General features: G+C 42.9%; 2 protein-coding genes across 4 annotated transcripts in view; both read left to right on the top strand.

The window, feature by feature from the left end:
• The window catches only part of SMCHD1 (structural maintenance of chromosomes flexible hinge domain containing 1), a 106601-nt gene extending 95857 nt beyond the window's left edge, over positions 1–10744 (top strand). Inside the window, exons 48-49 of one of the 3 annotated variants that reach the window (XR_007508292.1) lie at positions 1826–2782; positions 3166–9195. Coding sequence is in view for 1 of the 3 variants with exons in the window: in XM_049818413.1 (XP_049674370.1) it covers positions 1826–1847 (22 nt within the window). In the remaining 2 variants the exon portion in view is untranslated. Of the gene's footprint in view, positions 1–1825 lie in introns of all 3 variants that reach the window. The other 2 variants (XR_007508291.1, XM_049818413.1) reach the window with 2 other exon arrangements.
• A 10115-nt stretch (positions 10745–20859) lies between these two features.
• Positions 20860–22600, top strand: part of EMILIN2 (elastin microfibril interfacer 2) — a 32555-nt gene continuing 30814 nt past the window's right edge. The window contains exons 1-2 of the mRNA XM_049818444.1: positions 20860–21057; positions 21203–21325. Coding sequence (XP_049674401.1) covers positions 20933–21057; positions 21203–21325 — 248 coding nt within the window. The 5' untranslated portion in view covers positions 20860–20932. The remainder of the gene's footprint in view (positions 21058–21202; positions 21326–22600) is intronic.

The raw sequence follows: 22600 nt of genomic DNA, 5'->3' as shown, positions 1-22600 counted from the left end.
GGATTGAGGGCACCCTCAGCAAGTCTGCTGATGACACCAAGCTGAGTGGTGCAGTTGACATGCCTGAGGGACAGGATGCCATCCAGAGGGACCTGGACAAGCTTGGGAAGTGGGCCAGTGTGAGCCTCATGAGGTTCAGCAAGGCCAAGTGCACAGTCCTGCACCTGGGTCATGGCAATCCCCAGTATCAGTACAGGCTGAGGGATGAAGAGATTGAGAGCAGCTCTGCAGAGAAGCACTTGGGGGTACTAGTGGATGAAAAGCTGGACATGAGCCGGCAACGTGCGCTCGCAACCCAGAAAGTCAACTGTACCCTGGGCTGCATCCAAAGAAGCATGTCCAGCAGGTCGAGGGAGGTGATTCTGCCCCTCTGCTCGACTCTGGCGAGACCCCACCTGGAGTGCTGCCTCCAGCTCTGGGGTCCTCAGCACAGGGAAGACATGGACCTGTTGGAGCAGGTTCAGAGGAGGGCCACAAAAATGATCAGAGGGATGGAGAACCTCTCCTATGAAGAATGGCTGAGAGAGTTGGGGTTGTTCAGCCTGGAGAGGAGAAGGCTCTGGGGAGACCTTACTGCAGCCTTTCAGTGCTTGAAGGGGGCTACTAAGAAAGATGGGGACAAACTTTTTAGTAGGGCCTGTTGCGAAAGGACATGGGGTAATGGTTTTAAACTAAAAGAGGGTAGATTTCGACTAGATAGAAGGAAGACATTTTCTATGATGAGGGTGGTTGGAACAGGTTGCCCAGAGAGGTGGTAGATGCCCCATCCCTGGGAACATTCAAGGCCAGGTTGGACAGGGCTCTGAGCAACCTGATCTAGTTGAAGATGTACCTGCTCATTGGAGGAGGGTTGGACTAAATGACCTTTAAAGTTCCTGCTTCCAACCCAAACCATTCTATGATTCAAAGAACTCCATTTTACTTGACACTGCTCAGGCCTTTGAAGATTCATTAAAAATTAATATTGTTTGGGCAAATATTGTCCCACTCCAGGAGTGAGTTTGCTTCAGACTTTCCATTCTTTCTTTTTGTTGTTAGTCCTAACAGTCATTTTCTGCTGATACCTTCATCCTCCTTTATCACAGCTTGTATTTTCTGACTCCTCAAGTGTACTTCTCTTTTACTTTCTTTTTCTTCCATGTGATAGCAGGAAAGGAGTCACCGTTGTTTTTAATCTCTTTTCCTAGCCAGTGGAACAGGGGTTCTTAATCAAAGACTTTTATGATTATAGAATGTGGCCAGGGTTGTGGTGGTGTCATTTGATGGACATTTATGGACATTTAATAAAGCATTAGTAAGGAACTGTCATTACAATGTTGTCTGCTTTCATGCATCAACATTTTTTCCCAATAAATTCTGCTCCCAAGTTTTTTTCATATTTAGGAAGCAAAGCCGGTTAAGATTGCATTTCATCAGCACACACCAAGTGTAACTGTTTCCACTGAGGCGACCATCACAGAACAGATCTGCAGTCAACTCCTTTTCACCTGCCAAGATGCAGTCTAGCATAGGAGAAGCCCAAATTAGTTCTTTAAAAGTCTGTTTGCTTATCCTCTAGGAATAAACACATTTCACTGATGGTAACAGTAACAATATGTTTAAGTACAAAGTAGCTATTAGCCTCCCTTTCTGCCTGTTGCTGGAAAGGGTGTATCCAGTATTGCTGACATTCCTGCCACACCAGATCATCTCCCCAGGCTTCAGCAACAGGGATAATTTCTTTTTCATAAAAAAGTATAGACATGTGTATGTGCATACACACACAAAGATATATATGTATATGCATACATATAATTCCTCTACTATTCTATATTTCCATAAACAGGCTCTTCCAACACCCACAGTGACTATGGAAACACATAAAATTGCAACCAGAGCCACTGTGTTGACTAGATGTATTTTAGCTGCAAGGATACTCTATCTACGCCTGTGCTGCATGTCTACTCTGCAATGAAATGGTTACAAGGAACAGAGCAGTCTCAGCTTTAGCAAACAAAACTTACATAAAAAATGTGTGCATGTAAACTAATTGAATGCAATTTTATTTTAAACCAATCTGTATATAAAACTAAGGAAAATTTTCAGATATTAGAGGCAAACAACAAGCACTTTCAATTTGCAAATATATTAATTCCACAATTTTTACTGTATGTTTAATGTATGTTAATGGTTCTGACAACTCTCACTAGTTATAGGACTGAGTATTTACGAGGGCTCTAAAGAAATCCCCACTCATTACTTTGTGGGTAATTATTTTATAGTATGCTGCAGCTAGTTGTTTACAACTACAATATTTAGGCCCTGTTTGTGTGCACACAATCAAGCACACATGTAGTTTGCAACAGAAATGGGCCACAAAGAATAGACCTTTCTTCAGTTTGCCAAAATTGAAAATATTTTACACCACCAGAACTCTTTGTTTCACAGTCTTACATAAGAACAAATGATGTAAGATTTTTTTTTTTTCATCTAATAACATAGTCCAAGAATTTCTGCCTAAACTATATAATATTCACTCTCTTTAGCAAAGGAATGTTACATTCTAGTTGCTTGAAGGACATTTAGTGAACTCTCATTTCCTATCACCCACTCCCTCTTTATCCCTCATCCTATAATTGTGGCAAATCAACTAAACCATATCAGGCAAGAAGTACACAAATTGTTGCATTCAAGCCTGATTTCTAGAACAGGAAAATTACTTTATTTTCCCCCAGTGTACTTACAAGTTTGGAAGAATTAATTAACTGGGAACCCCTCATTCATCATTTTTCACAAAAACTTGGTAGGTTAAAAAGTTACTGAATAAAACACTGTGCTATTGAATTGAAAGTTGCTGATACTTTGTTTAATGGAAATGAGCCCAAAAAACTAAAAGTTAACTTTCTCCAGTAAACAGAAAACAAATTTCATATTACATACAGCTCCTGCTTTTAGCATGTAGTTACAACTAGATCAAAATATAGTAGAGAAATGAAATGGCAGTATCATAAAATTAGTACTTAATTAAAGACTGCCTCATAATAAACAGACAAGGTGGGCTGGCATGCTCCCACTTTGTCTTACTTTCAAGAACCTGTCTTTTTAACTCTAAGGATCTTTTAGCACATATGTGCACGTGTGTGCAGGTATAATACCGACCTAAATTAATGACTGCTGTGTTGGAAGATACAGATTGCAGGTCCAGCTCTGCTCAAGCTGGAAGAGCTGGTTGTGCAAGAGGAAGATTCATGACAGCCTCAGGAATGCAGTGAAAAGAATTCTTCTGAAACAATGGAGGAGGTCATTCTACAAGTTGCTCAAGAGCTTCTTTTCTTCAGCAGAGTCCTGGGGCAATTCTAGGACAGATGATGTCCTGTGAAAAGTGAGAAGGGATGGTTAGAAGTCCTCTTGATGTTAGGGACTTCTGGCAGAAGCAGTCATGAGAGTAGTTTTAGTAATGCATACCAGAGCCAACTCAGTGATGGGAAATCAAAGAGCTGCTGAAGTGGAAGCACACTGAAGACTGGTACACATGCGAGAAGCCTCACATGCTGAAACTGAGCCTGCTTCTCTTGCAAATGGTAATTTTGGCAGATAAATTGGCTACAGAGAGCTGGCTTCAGTATAGCAACTTTATCTTCCGTCATCCACACCTGAAATGACCTGAAGGTATACAACAAGGCTGGTTGAGTCAAAATGCTGCAACAGTGTGGTAAAAATGGGGATGGGTTAGATCAATTACTAAGTTATGGTGTGTTGCTGTTGCACTGTGTTGTTAAACAGACATGTGCAAGCTTGCAACTAATCATGTCCTTCATTGGCATTTTAACCACCGTTTTGAAGTTTGTAATTACATTCTGAGTGGAGAGCCTTCAGATGCCAAAGGCAGTTTATTGTTGTGCACAGCTTAAAAGGAAAAAAATGCCTCAAAGTGGGTGGTCAGGCCAAGACTGACTTACCCAGCTGGACTCTGGATGAAGATTTTTATCTACCTCCAGAATTGAGCTCATCTGGGAGTCAGTGTCAGAGCATCCAACCTGTATGAGATTTGACTATTCTTGTCATCCTTCTTACTCTGCAAACTCTGTGAGGCCAGCAGGAGTGCTGGCAGAGGGCTGTGCTTGTCTCACACTGCACAAAGCCAAAATGGTCTTTACTTTTTCCTCCTAACTGTTATTAAGAGTAAGCTTGTAATGCTGGTAGTCTCTCTCCTCTACCAAACTTTGCCATTCACATGTGCTAAGATACTTCAAATATAAAAAAGAGCCCTCAGAAGTCTGAATGGAGGAGTGTGTGGCAGGGAAGGGAGAAGTGAAAGTGATGAAGAAGGCATAAGGAATCAGACATCACAGGCTTTGAAATTTGGGTCTGAAGTTTCACATCTCCCAAAAGGAGACCTGACAGTTTGTTCAGCCTCTGTTGTTAAGACACTTCCAAGACTGAAGCAGCTTAGGGTTAGAGATGAACCAGCCATGGAGGCTACTGGCAGATGACTTCAAGAGCCCCCAAGAGACTCAGCCCTGAGGTAGGAGGTCCCTACAATTAGGTGCTGACAGCACAGAGAAGATGAGCAGAAAACCAGAAACTGCTGGAGTTCCTGAAAATAAAATCCCAGGTAAGTAAGTACGCAAGAAGTAACATGAAACCTGAACTGAGAGATGGACACATCTATCAACACGAGAGTACTACTGTGTTAGATTTATGGATAACCTCAACAGCGAGACTCCTAAAGCCTGTTTCTGTTTCCACATCGACAGGTAGGCATAGATTCAGGATTCTAGTGATTATACATTGCAAAACCTCTATGTAGTGGATTTGCAACTTATGCCGAATACTCTATCCCCAAAGCCTTTTTATGGGCCGCTTTTCCTCACAATTGTGATCACGTAACTTCCCTAGGTTGCTGAAAGGTCATGGAAACAGAATCAATTTTAAACAAGGTTTGGTGGTACAATAGGCTAGTTTTCTTATGGGAAAGAAAACACTCTGATTTTTTTTAGATTTCTTATCTTCCTTGTGGGGGGTCTTGTGGCTTCCAGAGCCATCTAATCCCCAGTTACTCAGCCCCCCACTGAATCCCAGTGTGGGAACATGTGTTCTAGACTATGCAAGTCTGAGTCATTTTTTATGTTAACATTTCAGAAGTGTAAGCAGTATTTTCTAGAAAATTAAGTTAAGTGGGCTTGGAGAAAGAGAAATAATTATGAATATAAGCAGATATACTTCATGTGCTTTACATACAAAATGTCAAGTATTCTGGAGAAGAGTTGCTCCTTATATATTGATACACTGATTTTTAAATCCCATAAATACATTTTAAATCTGAAGTGCTCTACTGTCTCTTATCTTAGAATGGTAATATATATGACTTCTGGTGTAAAGAAAGATTGGAAACATTATTTTAACCAAATGTGTTGAAGTGCAAATAACAAGTGAACTTCTGAACTCTTTTGCATTGTCTGAGGGTCTGGAGGGGGCTCTGCTAGGCATGGAGAAAGCAGAACGTGGATGCTTTTGTTAGAATTTTGGCAAATAGATTTATCTGGAATTAACATGGTTTATTCAGATCTGTTTATATTCAAACTTTTACACTCAGGATGCTACTAAGGAAATTCAAACCTCATTCATGCTTCATGATGTTGAATCAAATGGTATATTTTCACACCATTTTTTTCTTTTTGCTTTTCCAGATGGATCTTCTCAATAGCATAACCATGTTTTCAAATGATCTGTCAGAATTGTTTCATATTTAGATCCTCTTGCACTCAGCAGATAAGAAAACTAGCATAGCTATAAAACAAAGGATATTTGCAATGTATTTGTTTTGGGGTCCAGGTTATCACTTCAGACTGGATTTCTCTTGAAGAAGCGTTAACCAGTTTCTTTTCTGGAAGTTTCCTGTATGTAAGAAAATAGCAGTGACCCTGTGTCAAATGCATGATAACATTATCAAAATAGAGGAATCTGGGGTCAAAGAGTTTGCTGCTTAGCTCTGTTGCCAAGACTGACTGTTCCAGATCCTTATAAAGACATGCTGACACATCTATGTAGTGTGTCAAGGACCTGATGATATGGAACATTTTCCACGGCACTACTTGAAATGTGAGCCCTTCCTCTGTTGAAAAACTCTCCTGCATCTGCAGAGATTGCATGTGAAAAATCATAACGAAAAGTATGCCATCTTCCTGGGGGGTAAGAACTGGAAAGAAATCTGGGCTTTTTTTTCTGAGTTGGCAAAGCAGAAAGCAGTTCAGTGTTCTGCACTAAAATACAATTTTGCAAAACATTTACAATACAGTTAGAACTTTGTAAATCAGCAAGTTTATTAATTGTTACCTTGTTCTTTTGTTCTCAGCTTTCAGAATGTTTCTGAATTTCAAAATCACAGCTATCACTTTTAAGTCTGCTCTGTCTATGGAACCAATTTGCCTTATTTTGCATGCACACTGACTGTATATCTCCCTTCACTCAGTCCAGCAGTGCTTCTGATTCCTGGGAAATAAGGAAATTTGTGAGAACATTCCTCAGGTTTTGGGCAGTGCCCATTATTGGTCTTGGAACACTTTGACAAAGCAACTACACAGAAAGAGAGATACAGAAGTAGTCAAATCCCATTAAAATTCACTTCGGTGAAAAATAAATAATGCCATCTCAGAATCTGTAACATCTAGAGCTTTCATCTGCATAATTTCCTCTGTCAGCTTACTTTTTAAAAAAGAACTGTTTTCTAATCCTCTGCATATATATGTTAAGTAAAGATTGAGGAAGATGTGTGAGTGGTAAATGTAAAATTCCACTCAAAAGGAAAAAGGAAAACCAGAGTCTTTAGGATGAAAAAAGAACTATCGCATTATCTCTGCCAAAGGGTCCAAAAGGCTTTGAAGATGAAGTGCTGGATGTCACTTCACACAATTAATTTTTTTCTTTCCTAAACTTCAGGTTAAGTCTGCTGGTATAAATTCCTCCAGGATGGAAATTAAAGATGATTAAATAGGATTCATTCCTGTAGGCAGTGATGCAGTAGACTTCTGTGGGAGCTGCTGGCTATTCTGTACTACTGAAAATCAAGCTACTGGATTTCCACCCTCAGAACACAATACGGTCGCTCTCTTTTGGTACCCATTTGTGTACATGATGGTGATGACAAGTAGACTTGATCTGTTCATCATTGACTGCTATAGCTACAAAATCTGCCTGTTTTGGATGATCTAACTGTCATTTAGTAACCCGCACACAAAGTTAAGCTTTTAAAACCAAATGCTTTCTCCCTTTTTCTTTGTTTAAAATATCAGAAAGAGAACCGAATTTCTAATAATTACTAGAGACCAACTGCGGATGGGTCTTGTCTTTTTCAACAGTCTGGTCCTCACTACACTGGATAAATGTCTTGACCAGAGGTAGAAGCCATCATTCATTTACATGTGTACAATTTTGAATGTTCCAAAAGTCTCTATTTTCAGCAGCAGCAGGTCCATGCAGCCACATCAGATGCTAACACCTTAAAGCACAGACACAGGGGGCCAAAATTCAGGCTTCCCATCTGAAATGGCTCCCAGGGTCTACCAGCCAAGATGTACTCTGTACAAATTGATTCCCTGTATTGTACAATCAAATGCACTGTCTGATAGGAAAAGCAAATAAAAATGGGTTTTGTTGGTATTTTGCCTAGTTTCACAGCAACTGCCCACTTTTCTCAATACCCTGCAGACCAGTCTGCTAGTAGTCTAAGAACCACAAATGGATATATTGTGCATTATGAACAATCTCAGCTACAGCACCAACTGCACATGCACTGAGCAACTTTGTACTTACTGCTTTTGCTCATTTTCACAGACCACGTATGCTTCAGGCAGAGCATGGAACCTGCAGAGGCCCCTCGCCTTCAAAAGGCCCAAGCCAACCTCGTCCTTAACAGCAGTGAGGTTTTGTTGTCAGTGTAATATCTTTTATAACCATTTTTTGCCAATTGCAAAACAGGACCAGACCCTAGAGACAGTCTGTAGAGAAGGATTGTTTTGTTTCCACCCCTGGATGTGTGTCCAACCTATGTTGCAATGTTTGGCTGTGGACTTTTGTCTTTTTCTCCGCCCCCCCGCCTCCTTTTTTTTTTTGCTAACTGCCTAAAACCAAAAAAGTATATCCATGCAAAGGATCGAGGCTTGAATTTTAAGCTGAGTTCCTCACAGTTAGAATCACTAAAGCCTGGAAGCAATTAGGAAGCCTGAACACTCTCATCTCAGAAGAGTTTTGCAAGTCACCAAGAAATAAGTCAGGCATGAATTGCTGTCTGCAGATTTAGGGGGCAGCTGAAATATAAATACCCAGTTACCACAGACTGAATTAAGGGAAAAGAAGGGAAAGTGTCTTTTACTCTAAGTTACAGTACGTACCTATGCTATAAGTTTCACACCAGTAACTCAACCCAGTTAAATGACCTGTACCAGAGAAAGCTAACATGCAAGGAAAATGGAATGAAGTAATTGAAAAGGAAGGCTGAACTGTAAGATAGAAGAGTGAAGTACTTTGATTCCGTAATTGGATAGAGAAGTTAATTAAAGTCTTTGTTGCCTTTTAATGTGCCACATAGCAAATAGCGCTTTAAGATAATCTGCATTGCCAAGTCCAGAACAGCAACTCCAGAGTACTGCTGAAAGTCAGAAGCAGTTGGATAAAGAGAGTGAGTTACTGCAAAACTCTAGCAATAAAAAATATCAGGAGAGTGGCTTAAAAGTCAGGATATTTAAAAAGTATAAAAGTCTTTGTACTTGCCTTTTTGTTTCTGACTCTGTAGGATGGTTTTGAGTCAGGTTTTCAAATTACTCTTTGAGAAGGAATGCCAGAACTAACTTTTTCTTGCAATACAATCTGAAGTGCTCAAATCACACGGGAATTCCAGGAACTGGAGCTTGAATGAAAAAAGCAAAATGCATGAGATGCTGCAATACTAAAAAAACTGTAAAGACAAATGAAGCACAGTAGCTGCAGAGATTATTTTTTCTGCCTCATTTTTTTAAAGAGAAGACTGATGTTAACAAAATGCATTCCATAATCTAACAATGATAAAACATTCCTCCTCCATCAGGATTTCACAGTTGTAACTTGTGAAGTCCATTGAACTGATCAGACCTCTCTAGGAATAAAGATCTTGGAAGCATTCCCACCTTTTCAGGGCAAAAAGGACAACTCATGCATATGAGGCAGTGAAGTTTTGACTGTCTCAGGATACAGTCAGTGAAGTGGCTGTTGTGAGTTATCTAAAACTAATCTAAACCTCTTCAATTAGACACAGTTGATGTTTCTAGACATTTGGCTTACTGTATATGCTCTGGATACAGATGTATTCTTCTGTGAAAGAGAACTGTCCCCATAATTCATGCTAATCTTCTGCAGTATACTATTTGCAGTGAAATTACAGTGTAATAATTTGCAGTGACTTCCTTGACCTCCAATTAGGAAACATCCTAATGTGCTTCAGAAAATTTATTTTCCCCTAGTGCAGTTTAAAGATATGTCTACATCTACAGCCTCTGTGGTGTTATTTCTTTATTAATGACATTTCTTTATTAATGACAAACTTCAAGGAAACAGTAGGAATGAGGTGGTGTGACTTATTAATTGAATGTTTGCCTTCAAGTGGCCTATTGTTGGTAACATCGGAAAACTGTTCAAACTGAATGTGTAGACTGACATGAAGTAAGGCAGCATCTCACAGCAGAGATTGTCCTGTTCCTCCACAATGTAATTTGGCAGGAGAGAAACGATAGCCAATATATTTCTGAACAGCAATGACAAATGTAAGCTTTTCATTTATTTCAGAAAGAGCTACACAATGTGAAAGAAAAGACCAAAACTCCCTACCCCTTCTCTGCTTCCTTCCCACTGTCTCCCCCTCCATCCCAACCTCAGCTGGCCTACAACACTTAGCATGGGTGCTGTTATTACTGGAATACAGGGAATTTCACCTGGCACAGAGTTTAACCACTTCCCAGACTGAAATAGGCTATACCAGTTTATGCATGATAACCACAGCTGTATGTGCAGATCTTTTTCTAGCTGTAACGCTTAATATAACTGAAGTGGCAAAACTCTCTGTAGAGACCAGGCCTTGGCACAAAACTTGCAACCATGTAACACTGAAGACAACAAAGCTCTGATTTTGTTCATATCCTCTAGCATCACTGACAGGTACCTATAAAACAACAGGATTCCTCCCTTAATCATTTCTCATCCTAGAACCGTAATGACCCCACCATATTGTTCTGTAAATAGCTAAAGGGAATAAAAAGAAAAGCCTAACACCAACAGGCGCAGAGAGTATTAATGCCTGACAGACTTCATCCTAAAGTTTGGGTTCAATTTTAACTGTCATAAAAGAGTATTTTAAATAACACTCTACAAGCCTGAAATTCTGTGCTCCTAAAAGTAAAAGTGAATGCTGTAAATAATGCCAGATAACCCTGAATTCAGTCCATGACTGAGTTCATTCTTGAACACATGCTGCTATACATAAATTCTTCATATCTTATGTTCTCTTAAGTAAATTCTGAAACCATGAGTTCATTTTACCACTACTGCATGCAGTCTTTTTGTTCAGTGGAAGTATTACAGTCATTTGATCCACCGGTTTTCGGTCCACAACACAGGAAACACACCAGCAACATTCAACATTTTAACTTCTTCTCCCTCAACTATCATTCTTGTAGTCGTTGCTCTTCCAAAACAATATAAAAGACACACCCTCTTTGGGAATGGATATTTCCTTTTAACAATAAAAGACAAATTAAAGAGGATACAAGTTGGTGGCTGATCAAGAATGCTCATCCGTACAGCCTGCAGCAGGAACAGTGCTGAAGTGTAGGATGTGTATGAATGAATCAGAGGAAATGGTGTCACCAGGAGGTTTTGATCTCAGGTGGGAAAAAGGAAATTCAAGACTGAGCTGGACTTATCTCACAGATAACTTACAGATACTACTGAAATCTCTGAGATGTTCTAAAATGTAAGTATTTATCAAAATTAATAAATACTTAGCTAAAGGATATTATGATGCAGAATGGAAATGTCAGTTGTTAGATATGAGACAGTTTAAATACATATTTAGATATTCCTCACTTTCTACTAATTGCAATTAACTACATGGCTATTGCTTGTTAGGAGCCATGTATTTAAACTGACCTACCCACCTCTCCCAGTACTGGAGAGAAATAATCAACAAGGCCATCCTACGTGGAAAACACTTCTATACTTCCCCGATCTCCATGAACTTTGCTGCCCAAGTCCTAGAATGCTTTAACCCAGCATGTCTGAACAAAAGAATATTTGGTTTTGTTTAATTAAACTATTGATTTTTGCCTGAGATTTTCAAAAGAAGGTGACAGACTGAGGTACACAATGCACTCAGATGGTATCCAGTGATGTTACCCAGAAGAGGTTTGACTAAAACAAATCTTGGGTGCTTAAGCTCCAGTTTTCACAGAGATGCAGTCTGTTAACTCCCATCAAAATTGGTGGGAGTGAAGTACTTACCTGATTTAAGGATGTTGCCCTTGGTTCATTTAGAGTGCTTAACTGATTAAACCAGAGCACTGCTATCACCAGTTTATTTAACTGCAGCCCTGAGAAATTCAATACAAATGGTTTGTGTAGTCTGATTAACACACAATTAGACACACAATTAGGACACAATGCAAAACATTTCTCGAGAATAATTTTTTTACAATAATTTCTAGAATAACCTCTAGAATAAACACAGATAATTTTTTGGTAAACTCAGTGAATAAAATAAGATACAAACTTTCCTTTTTTCCAGTTTAATATGCTTCTTGGTATATTTGTCTTTGCAACCACACATCCCTTCAGAAGGGATTTAGAGATCATAGAATCATAGAATCGTTTAGGTTGGAAAAGACCTTCAAGATCATCAAGTCCAACTGTCAACCCAACACCACCATGCCCACTAAACCATGTCCTGAAGTGCCACTTCTACGTGGTTTTTTTAACACCTCCAGGGATGGTGACTTCACCACTTCCCTGGGCAGCCTGTTCCAATGCCTGACAACCCTTTCAGTAAAGAAATATTTTCTAATATCCAATTTAAACCTCCCTGGTGCAACTTGAGGCCATTTCCTCTCGTCCTATCGCTTGTTACCTGGGAGAAGAGACCAGCACCCACCTCACTACAACCCCCCTTCAGGTAGTTGTAGAGAGCGATAAGGTCTCCCCTCAGCCTCCTTTTCTCCAGACTACACAACCCCAGCTCCCTCAGCTGCTCCTCATAAGACTTGTGCTCCAGGCCCCTCACCAGCTTTGTTGCCCTTCTCTGGACATGCTCCAGCACCTCAATGTCTTTCCCGTAGTGAGGGGCCCAAAACTGAACACAGCACTCGAGGTGTGGCCTCACCAGTGCCGAGTACAGGGGGACAATCATGTCCCTGCTCCTGCTGGCCACACTATATTTGATGCAGGCCAGGATGCCTTTGGCCTTCTTGGCCACCTGGGCACACTACTGGCTCCTATTCAGCCGGCTGTCAACCAGCACCCCCAGGTCTTTTTCTGCTGGGCAGCTTTCCAGCCACTCTTCCCCAACCCTGTAGTGCTGCATGAGGTTGTTGTGACCCAAGTGCAGGACCCAGCACTTGTTGAACCTCATACAATTGGCCTCAGCTCACCAATCCAGCCTGTCCAGATCTCCCTGTAGAGCCTTCCTACCCTTGAGCAGATCAACCCTCCCTCCCAACTTGGGGTCATCTTCAGTAGTGAAACATTTACAGCCAGGCTGTCCCCAACGTACAGGGGGAGCCTGAGGAAGAACAAACACTTCCCCCCCAGCCGCAACTACTAGAAATTCATGTCAGAGTACATGAAGTACAAGAAAGTACAATACAATAAGGCAGATGTGACGTTTCACAGGATGTGAACATGTATGAGAGCAAGATGCTGCCCATCCTTACACCACAGAGCTCACCACCTCTTTCCACACCTTGCTTCCAATGCCTTTTTGTGCCTTATCCCCAGTTACATTCTTGTGCAGCCTCTTAATTTTACTTCATTTTCTTCCTTCTTTTGTTTAACTTCCCATTTTTAAAAATTGCCACCTCTTTTGAAACTCTTGAATGATAAAAAACAATCAAAAGCAACTGCAAAAAGTGATCAGATAGTTTCCTTTGCATTTCACATTATAACAAAATAAGATGTCACAATACAATAGTGGAGATTACAGCTGTGCTGAGACACAGGCAGTGTATCATTTCCTGCCGGAGTCTGATTTGACTGTAAACTCTTTTGGGTAAAAGCTACATGTTCATTTTTATGAATTGGACAGTGATAGCCTTACTATTATGTAGGAAGTCCTGGTCCTTTAGTAGGTCTGTGCAATTAAAAGTATTATAGACTCATCCTGTATTTGTAGAAGGTTGCCAATGTCCTTCCACACAAAAGCACCTTTGGGAACTGAGTAGGGGGAGAAAAGTGCCTTGGGGAAGTGTGAAGACAGTGATCTGCTAAAAGGAACTCTCCTCCCAGCTTCCTCCCCATAGTTTTGCATTTCTAGTGAGCAGTCTCACTGGCTGCAGGCACCAGGGCCTGGAGTTGTTATTTCATTTTGTTCACGAGAAGCTGCAGTCAGAGGTTTTGCACTGTAGTTTTTGAGATTTAGGACAGCCACACAACATCATCATCCAGTGAAAATATAAGATTGGAGAAGGCAGATGAAAAAACAGATTTTAGTTTTCTTCTTGTCTTTTATTTGGGGTTTTGCATCTGAAAGCTGCTGTAACCTTGACAAGAATTTACAGGACAAATAATGAGCAGCACCTTCTACTAGGGAGAAACTAGAGAAGCTGAAGAAATTTGCTCAGTGTTGCTGAATTAGAAAAATGAACTAGCCTATATAAATCCTCTTCTAAAAACACGGTGTGACTGCAAAGAAGCATGAAATACTTGCATCCATGGTCTTTACCTAATGAGGTCTTATATCCCTGGCATTTTTGTGTTTAGTTAGCTCACTTCGAAACACAAAATTTCTTTAAAACCCTAAATCTTCTTTACTGTGTGCAAGTTGAACAGAAGGTGAATTTAACCTTCCTTTTGAATGCAAAATAGATAAGAATCAGAAGAAATGTACAGAAGGCTTCCTTAAAACTGTTACCGAAATCCAGAATAAAACTCCTTAACACCAATGTGAAGTTAAGAAGCAGGCACTTCGTTTATTGCAGCGCTGGGGACACAGGGGATCTCTCCTCCAAAGGCGTGTCCCACTTAGTATCAAAATTCATCAGTTTTTATAGACTTTTTCTGTCAGGTCATTGTTACATAAGCTCTTTACATAAAAATGCATATTATGCTCATTCTTAAATTTAACCTTTAAAATGATTGGTCCTTTGATTATATAATCTTATCAAAATTCTTATTTAAAAACAATCATTGGTCAGTTACAGTTAGCTCTACTGATTGGAATCATCAATACTCAAATCAAGATGGGAAGGATAAGGGGGTCTCCAAGCAGCAAACTGGTGTCCATGACAGTTCCCTTAGTTTCTTGAAACAAAACATAGAAAGACCAGTAACTTTCTGGTGAGGTTTCTATGGTTAGCTATTTCAAACTTTAACAATATTAAGGTTCCTATAGTCACACATAACACAGCTCCTAAAGTTTCTATGGCTACATTTCAAACTTAACAATCCTATATATTATGCTTCAAAATTTTACTCCTTAATCAAACCTAACTCTTCTATGTGAGTAAATTTTGATTTCTTTACCAGAATATTTGCAACAAAACTAGCAGTCATTTTTTTGACTGGGAAATAATTAGGCCAGGAGTTTTTTCCAAGGAAGCAAGAACAATGTTGTGAATTACAGTATTAGGTCTTATCGACACCAAGAATTTCCATCTCTTGTTTTCAGGAAGAGCTTCTTTATTTTAAGCAGACTTACTGCATTTTTAATCAATTCCTTTAAATAAACCAACATCTATTATGCCTAAACTGAGATTATAATGTCTGCATAGAAACTCACACCTGTAGTGGTTAAACTCATGTAACTTTCTGGCTTAGTTAAAACACCAGGAACTTCAGCAAAAGACTGGATAAACAGATAAACAAGGAATTAAATCTTCAGAATAAAGTCATTTTCTATCAGCAACAATGTAATTGTTTAAAAAGCTGTTGACAGCTTTGTCCCAAACACTGTAAAGTCATGTGCCACTCCCTTTCTCTCCTTTCCAGCTCATCTTCAAAAAATCCTGAAAGCTGAAATCTGACTAATTCAATCAGAGAGTGGCAGATTAAGACGGGCAGTGCAAACCGTGAAACTCTGGAAGCTGCCCGGTATTGGAGGTAAGGACTGCACAATAATTAATGCCCTCAGTTTTATTTTTTATTCTGAAATATTGCATTACTATCAGAGGTGATATATCAAAACCAATATGACAATTCTTGATTTCATAACAAGCGAGATTGGAGGAAACTCTTTACAGCAAGGGTAAACACTGCATACAGTTTCAGACTCGGTCTTTAAGTATGTTTCAGCAATTTTCCTTCAGATTTTTTGAAAGGTCTCTGCACAGGTAGCAGACTTAGCTTTGTGTGAACCAACTTTGTCCTACTGTATGTGCAGGTTAGAGCAGTAGTTAAATCAAAGATAAGCCGACACAAAAGAAACCTCTTCCCCATACCTCCTCTACCCTCCCACCTCCAACCCATCTGCCAAGAAATGCTGATCTCCTCTGATCTTCTTTCCAGTACTCTTTAACTTCTTCCACCTTTGTGCATGTATCAGCCAGCCTCAGGCTCTTCACCGAAAGATCTTGCGGAGCATTAAAACGTTTTCTTCTGATTGTCATCCTATACTCTGATGTCTTCTCTCTGCACAGGCTCCAGACTTGCTGTGCTCAGAAATCCATAGTAACAGTGGATGGTATGTCATTCAGTCCTCTCACATTATATAGTGAGAAAGTAATATGAGAGAGCGCTTATCTTTCCTATGGAAGCAGTGTAGACCTCAATCACTATTTCTTCAGTTGTCATGACTATTCAGTACAAAGTAGATAGGACGTTTGACAAGTGTGGCATACTTGTGGTTTACAATGCTCCAACACTCAGGCAGATCACTCTTCCTGGTGGAGGATAATGTATATTTATCTCTGCTGTGCTGTCTTGAAGCCTTCAGCAGATTGTAATAGTGTGCTCAGATAGCTGTTCCTAGGGACTAGCCTTTGTTTATTTTGTTCTCTAGCCAAAACCATAACTATGACAACAAAGAGCACCAGTTTTAATACAAAAAATGCATGCCACAACTGGGCAATGTTTGGGCTGTTTGTAATACACTGATTTGGTTTTCTGTTTAAATAAGTGAACTTAACACAAAGTTTCCTCAAAAAGAAAATAACAACAAGGAAGAAAGGCTGGAATTGCCAGGTTGCCCACCCATGCACTGAAACATCCCCAAGCCTGTTCCACAGAGCTCATAGAACACACCGTCAGCGCCTAGATAGGCAAATACAGCAATTCAGCTAGGTGAAGATGTGGCCTGAGCACTAGTCAGGACCACATGGGCTATTTCTCTGCATGCTCCAAAGCTGCTAGAGTGGATGTCCACTACAGACCTTTTTTGTGGAATTAACAAAATCTTTATAGTTGCATAACTGTTATAGCCCTCCAAGGTGTCTCTGCATTAAAAAGAAAACCAAAATCTTCTACTCTCCCTCCTCTCCTTTGGTTGTTTATGCACCCCTGCCTAGGGCTTGGATTTTTTTCTTTAAGTTAACATGTTTATAAATAGTAATTTTATTAACATCTGTTATTTACTCTTCATTTGGTCATTAATTTTCATTAAACACTCACAGCTAAATATGTGTCTGGCTGACTTCAGTGAGGTGATTACACATAAACATTTCAAAATTGAAACCTGAGTCTTGCAGTAGGGGAATAATTTTTGAGAAGATATTGCAAAAAAAGCTCATGATCTCATCTGAGAGGGGAGAAGTTGGAGGACACCAATCCTAGACTTGAATTAGAAATGTTAATGTTAATATTACTGCTAAGATGACTATGTAGCAACATATACACCAGGCCAAATGAACAGGACAAAGCTGTATCACGTCTCTGCAAAACAGTATTCAATCTTCTCTTTCCCCACGGAGTGCTTTTCCTGGTATATCCAAACCAGCATGCGTCATACACCTCAATCCAAGCCTTCCTCTGTTAGCATGGAGTTTCCTACAGCTTCCTTTCAAACTTTTCTTTTTCCCTAATACCAGAGGGACACTGTGACCTGTTTTGACTCATGGATGGATTTAATACAGCACCAAATTTAAAGTCAGACTATGCACAGCTGTAGCTGGATTCTTGCATCTGATAGCCAGGTGAGAAATACCTGAAAGACCTTCTGTGCCACAGACAGTATTACTAGACAAAACAGCTTTTTTATTAAAGAGAAGTGTCAAGGGGGTACAAATGCCTTTCTAAAAACCACTCACATCAGTTTATTTTGGCAATTTTTTGAGGTGGTGAACCTGAAGAAAATGAACCCAGAATTCACAAAGCAATTTATTGCTGAAATCTACAGAAAGAGCTGATACATAAGAGAGGAAAACTGCAGGGAGAACACCATTTCCGCTCCAGGTACCACACCATTAAAGGCACATTTCTCTTTTGGAATTCTGCAGTAAATACTCTGATGATGTTTTTGCTATTTATTCTGCCCACCCACTCCATGCACCTTTCTCTCTCTGGCAGACCCTTGCATGTGGCCCTAGTTGTTTCCTGTGTGGTTGATCTTGGTGCTGAAAACACAGCCAGATTGCTTAGAAAAGAAACAAGAACTTTAAAACAATTTAAAAGGATTTATGGACTCAGGTCTGTGATCTCCATCTCCCAAGGACATGTGTACTGACCTCAACAGTCACATGTGTACTGACCTCAACAGTCATCGAAGCCCTCCTAGTGCACTTGCAGACTCTATGCTCCATTTGGAGGGAGGGGTGGAGGGATGCTTTCCGTGTACTGCAAGAACCATCTGTCTTGGGATTTCTGTGAATTTTAGAGATGAGAGGATATAGCACTGAAAAATACAGTGTGAGCATTGCTGTCTTCTTGAGAGCACAATTAACCTTCATACTTACACTCTGAAATATAACTTGTTACACCCCTAGAAAAAATGCAGCCATGAGCAGAGCTTGGACCACATGTTCAGCATGCACCTGAGCTGAAGACTTTCCTGGCAAAGCACAATTTCTGCACTGGTTGTTGTTGAATCAGCTGATATCATAGGCCCAGTGTGAATATCAGAGGAGTTGAGGTCAACTGTATGCATCTGCCCAAATTAATCCATTTCTATTCAGCTTAATACTTCTCAGCACAAGTCATCCTCTGCTGTTACTCCGTACTGAGCCATCATGCAGCCACGCATAAAACTTCCCTCCCTGCAACAGTGCTTGCATTCAAGTTCCCACAGAGCTCTGGTTTCAGTGAGGAGAAGTGAATGGTCCTGCAGGATTTTGTTTTTCATTGTTATGGTTTATTTTAAATGAATCAAACTCAAAAATACACTGTGTTTTGCAGTGGAAGAAGTCTCATATACCCTTTTAAAGTAATGGCAGCAAAAACTATCAAACTCCTGTTTCATAATATTTACAAAGTAGATGATCCAGACAGTAAAGGCACAACTCCTGTATATCAGAAATCAGGAGAGAGGCTTTCTTGCACAGTTCTTGAGTGAACATTCACAGAATCCTGAAGTTACAGGCAACTCCTGACTCATCATCTGCTATCTCCATAGGGTAAGCAAAGGCTGTAACGACTCTCCTTCTAATAGTGCCCCATGATATGTTTGATCACAGAATCAAGTCTGCGGTTCACAGGCTAGATGGGTGCCCTCATGGTAAATCAGGTAACATCTGCTTTATAACCCTTCACCAAAGTATAAGCTCAATGTTTTGCATATGGAAACATACTGTTGCTTCATGCTCATTTTGTTTAAATCAGCCTATTAATTTTTGTACTATGCAGTCATTCTCTAGGCGAGCATGACCTCAGTCTTTCATTATTCACTGACTTTCCCTTTGTGGGACAATGTACAGCTCTTCCATGTTGCTCATCACTTTTGGAAAAGGACCAACTTCATGAGTTCCTTGACTGGATGAGGAGGGGAAAAAGGAAGAAAGAGCCTTCCTTCTTCATTGCTTTTTAGGGACTGAACTGTAGTCTTGCTTTCTTCAGGCTGGAGAAACTCCAAATAATTTCTGCTGGCACAAATAATGATGCCTGAATAGCATACTCTTGCAAATGTAAACAGTGGCACAGCAAATTCTTTAACCTTTGCCTGAAGCATAATTTCTTAGACAGTGAGGTGCTACCCTCTCCAAAGCAGCTGCAGAGCATTAGGAGGGTGCCATTTCTTCAAGTGAAATGGGACAGATTGAAGTAACAGTAATAATCTCATATTTTCCCATTGCTACTTATCACCAGTGCAGTGTTCCTATGCATCTGTAACAGGACACATTTCTCTTGGGGGCAGAAAGCTTTAGTGTACTTTTCCAGTGCAACAGTTACTAAAAAGCAGTCTGAAAGCATAATTTTCACCTCAGCGTTTAAAGCTTATTTCCCTGTCAGACTCAGAGGCCGAGTGAAGTTGTTGGGCAAGACCGACTGTAAGACTGGCAGATGAAACCTGCCTTTTTCAGCAGGTTGGGGCAGACAATGAGGTCCAGGTTCAGCTCAGGCAGGCCGCTGCCTACAGCGGAAGAAAAGGCCTGGCCCTGCTGCCTGCTTTGCCTGCATGTGAGACCTAGAAAGCCTGAGCAGCTGCTGTGGCCATGGGGGGCCTGGGAGTGTGTGGGCAGGGCTGGGACTGGTAAGGCTCAGCAGCAGCAGCAGCAGGCACTGCTCCCAAATCTCAGTCCTAACCTCTTTTCCACCCAAGCACCGCTCTCTCCCTTCCCTTCCTTCCCTCTGGTGGGAGCAGCCTGCCCTGGCCCAGCCTCAATGCTTTATTCAGTTTTGCCTGAATCCTAAGCAATCGCTTCAAAAGAGCTGGAGCTGAGGAGGACAGAGGGGCCTCCCTGTGGTCCGGACCGTGGTGGGACCCATCGCAGATGGCCTTGCACAGGCAGGTCACCCACTCAAGGTGCCCAAGTTAGATTTTAATGTCTGAGTGAATTTGAACGCCCATTGCTCTCTCTGCCCAGTGAACGGTTCTCCTTATGAATAATGGCCTACTGTACCTCCCTTGCAGAGGCTGCCACCAGCAGCCGTGCCAGGCCCAAGGGCTGGAACGAGCCGCTGGCCTGCGCAAGGGAATGCAGACCATGTCAAGGCAGTGGTGTCGAGTAGGACCACAGGGCTGCTGCATGGCAGCAAGCCCACCAAAACCTCCCTCACACGCACCAAGAGTCCACCCAGCCTGTGCCCACTCCACTTGAAGGTGAACCCAGTGCCCTACTTGCCCGCGGTTTGGGGGCTGCCCTATGCCCCCAAGACCCCAGGCCCCCGGGGAAGGCACGGACCCGTGCCTGCCCCGCTCTTCCCTGGGGGCCCGACCCTCTCCCCCCAGCAGCTTTCCAGTGGGAAAAACAGGCTTGGGGGAGGCCGCCGGCCAGCTCGGGCAGGGGACGGGGAGCGGGGGCTGCCCCCGAGGCGCCCCGCTCATGGCGACCGGGCGCCATGTGGGGCCGGCGGCTGCCCCTCCGCCTGCGCGCAGCGCCGCTCCTCCTCGGCCGGGCGGCGAGAGCGGGGCGGGGGGCCGGGGCCGGCCGGGCGGGGGTGGAGGGGAGCGGCGCCTCGGCCGGAGGGGGGGTGCGGAGCCGCCGTGGAGGGCGGAAACGGGGTGGGGGGGCGATTTGCGTCAGTGAGGGAGCTGGGAGCGGGCGAGGGCGGGCGGGACAGACGGACGGACAGAGGGAGCCCGCGGAGAGGCACCGGTCCTCCCGGCTCGCCCGCCGCCGCTGCCCGTCGCCCCATGGAGCTGTGCCCGGGATCCGCGGCGCCCTCGGGCTGGGCGCTGCCGCTCCTCCTCGCCCTGGGCGCCGGCCTCAGCCACGCCACTCCGCACCTGCGGTACACCCGACCGGGCTCCCGCAGCAAGTGAGTACCGCCCGTCCTGGAGGGGGCCGCAGGAGCCGCTGCCGGCGGCGGGGCGAGCCGGGGCGGGCGGGCGAGCTGGGGCGGCGTGTGGGGCCCCTCATGCCGCTGCCCGTCCCTGACGGCCGTTGTCTTTCTCCCCCCCCAGGAACTGGTGCGCCTACATAGTGAACAGGAACGTGAGCTGCTCGGTGCTGGACGGGACGGAGAGCTACATCCAGGCCCAGTACAAGTGCGCCTGGAATCAGTTCCCCTGCCAGCCCACCCCGGTGTAAGTACCCGAGGAGGCGACCTCCCTCTCGGGAGGGAGAGCGCTTGGCCACCCGCTGCCAAGCCCCGACGGCGAAGCAGCCGCTGCGCTCGGGCCGTTCCCGGCACCCCAAAAAGCGTACAGCCTCCTGGTCCCCTGCATGCCCCGAACAAAGCGCTCGCTCTTATTACAAACATAAGGCTGCCGGAGCTAATTAAAGCCAGATTGAGCGCATTGCCTGTCCCTACAGTCAGTCCGCTGCGCGCAGCTGAAAGGGAGCTGTGCTGGCACACCTACTCACGCCACGCTGCCCTGCGCTGCGGGGCTGGCTGGCAGGCAGGCAGGCAGGCAGGCTGCCTTCCGTGGGCGGCAGGAACGCCAGCACCTGCTGGGAGTCCACCTAGGCGCCCTGCTCCAGGTCTGCCAGGGTACTGTGTGTTGCTGGATCGGTGTGTAACAGCGAGGGAGAGCCAGGAATGTGAGCCAGTGCATTTACAATCTGTGTATCCCTGTCGGTTGTCCAGCAAGGAGAGAGCAGCCAGGGCAGAGATTTTTACAGGGCGTAGTACAAATTTACTTGTTTGATTTCAGGCTTCATGCTATTGAGTGCGACCCCGTGGTAGTCTGTAGCACGACCACCTACAGCACTGTGTGCCGTAGCAAGGCTGTGTAAGCCCGCAGGTACAGCAGGAGTCGGGGCACAGCTTTATCTCACTTCTGGCTAATCTCAGGCAAATCGCCTTTCCTCAGTTTCCCACTTGAAAAGCAGGAATATTTGCACACTTCTCTTTGAAAGCTGTAGGTGGTAAGCACTCTGTGAAACCATTTCACCTCCCCCAGAAGTCAGTGGAAGGACACCCATAGGTTTTGGTGGGATTACGCTCAGAGTTGGGCTGAGGTGGTGGTGAGGATTCTTTTACAACAAAGAATAGTTTTTATTTTGACATGAAACAGTGAGGATGAGACTGATACTGCTAGGTCCTGGGTGCTACTGAAATAAGACTGTGGACGTTGATGATGCTGCAGCCCTGGGGCCTGTGACAATAGGTGTTGGGTGTTTGGCATTCAAATGCACTGTTTTCTGTTTGTTTGGATTGTTATTTTTGTTAAAAAACCAGTTTTTTCTCTATTATATATATAAACATTGGAATTTGAGGGAAATAACAAAGTCAGCAGGCAGCCAAGTTAACACCATCTTGTGTAATTTCCCTTGTTTCTTTTTGGAGTGTTGAACTGGACATTTTGGACTTCTGACTGAGCTTATGGGGTGTGCCCTCTGTCGTGCGCAGTCTCTGT

This window comes from Accipiter gentilis, chromosome 2 (genome assembly GCF_929443795.1).
Source record: "Accipiter gentilis chromosome 2, bAccGen1.1, whole genome shotgun sequence".
NCBI lineage: Eukaryota > Metazoa > Chordata > Aves > Accipitriformes > Accipitridae > Astur > Astur gentilis.
The sequence above is the reverse complement of the archived record's forward strand: the minus strand, read 5'-3'. Positions and strand labels throughout refer to the sequence as shown.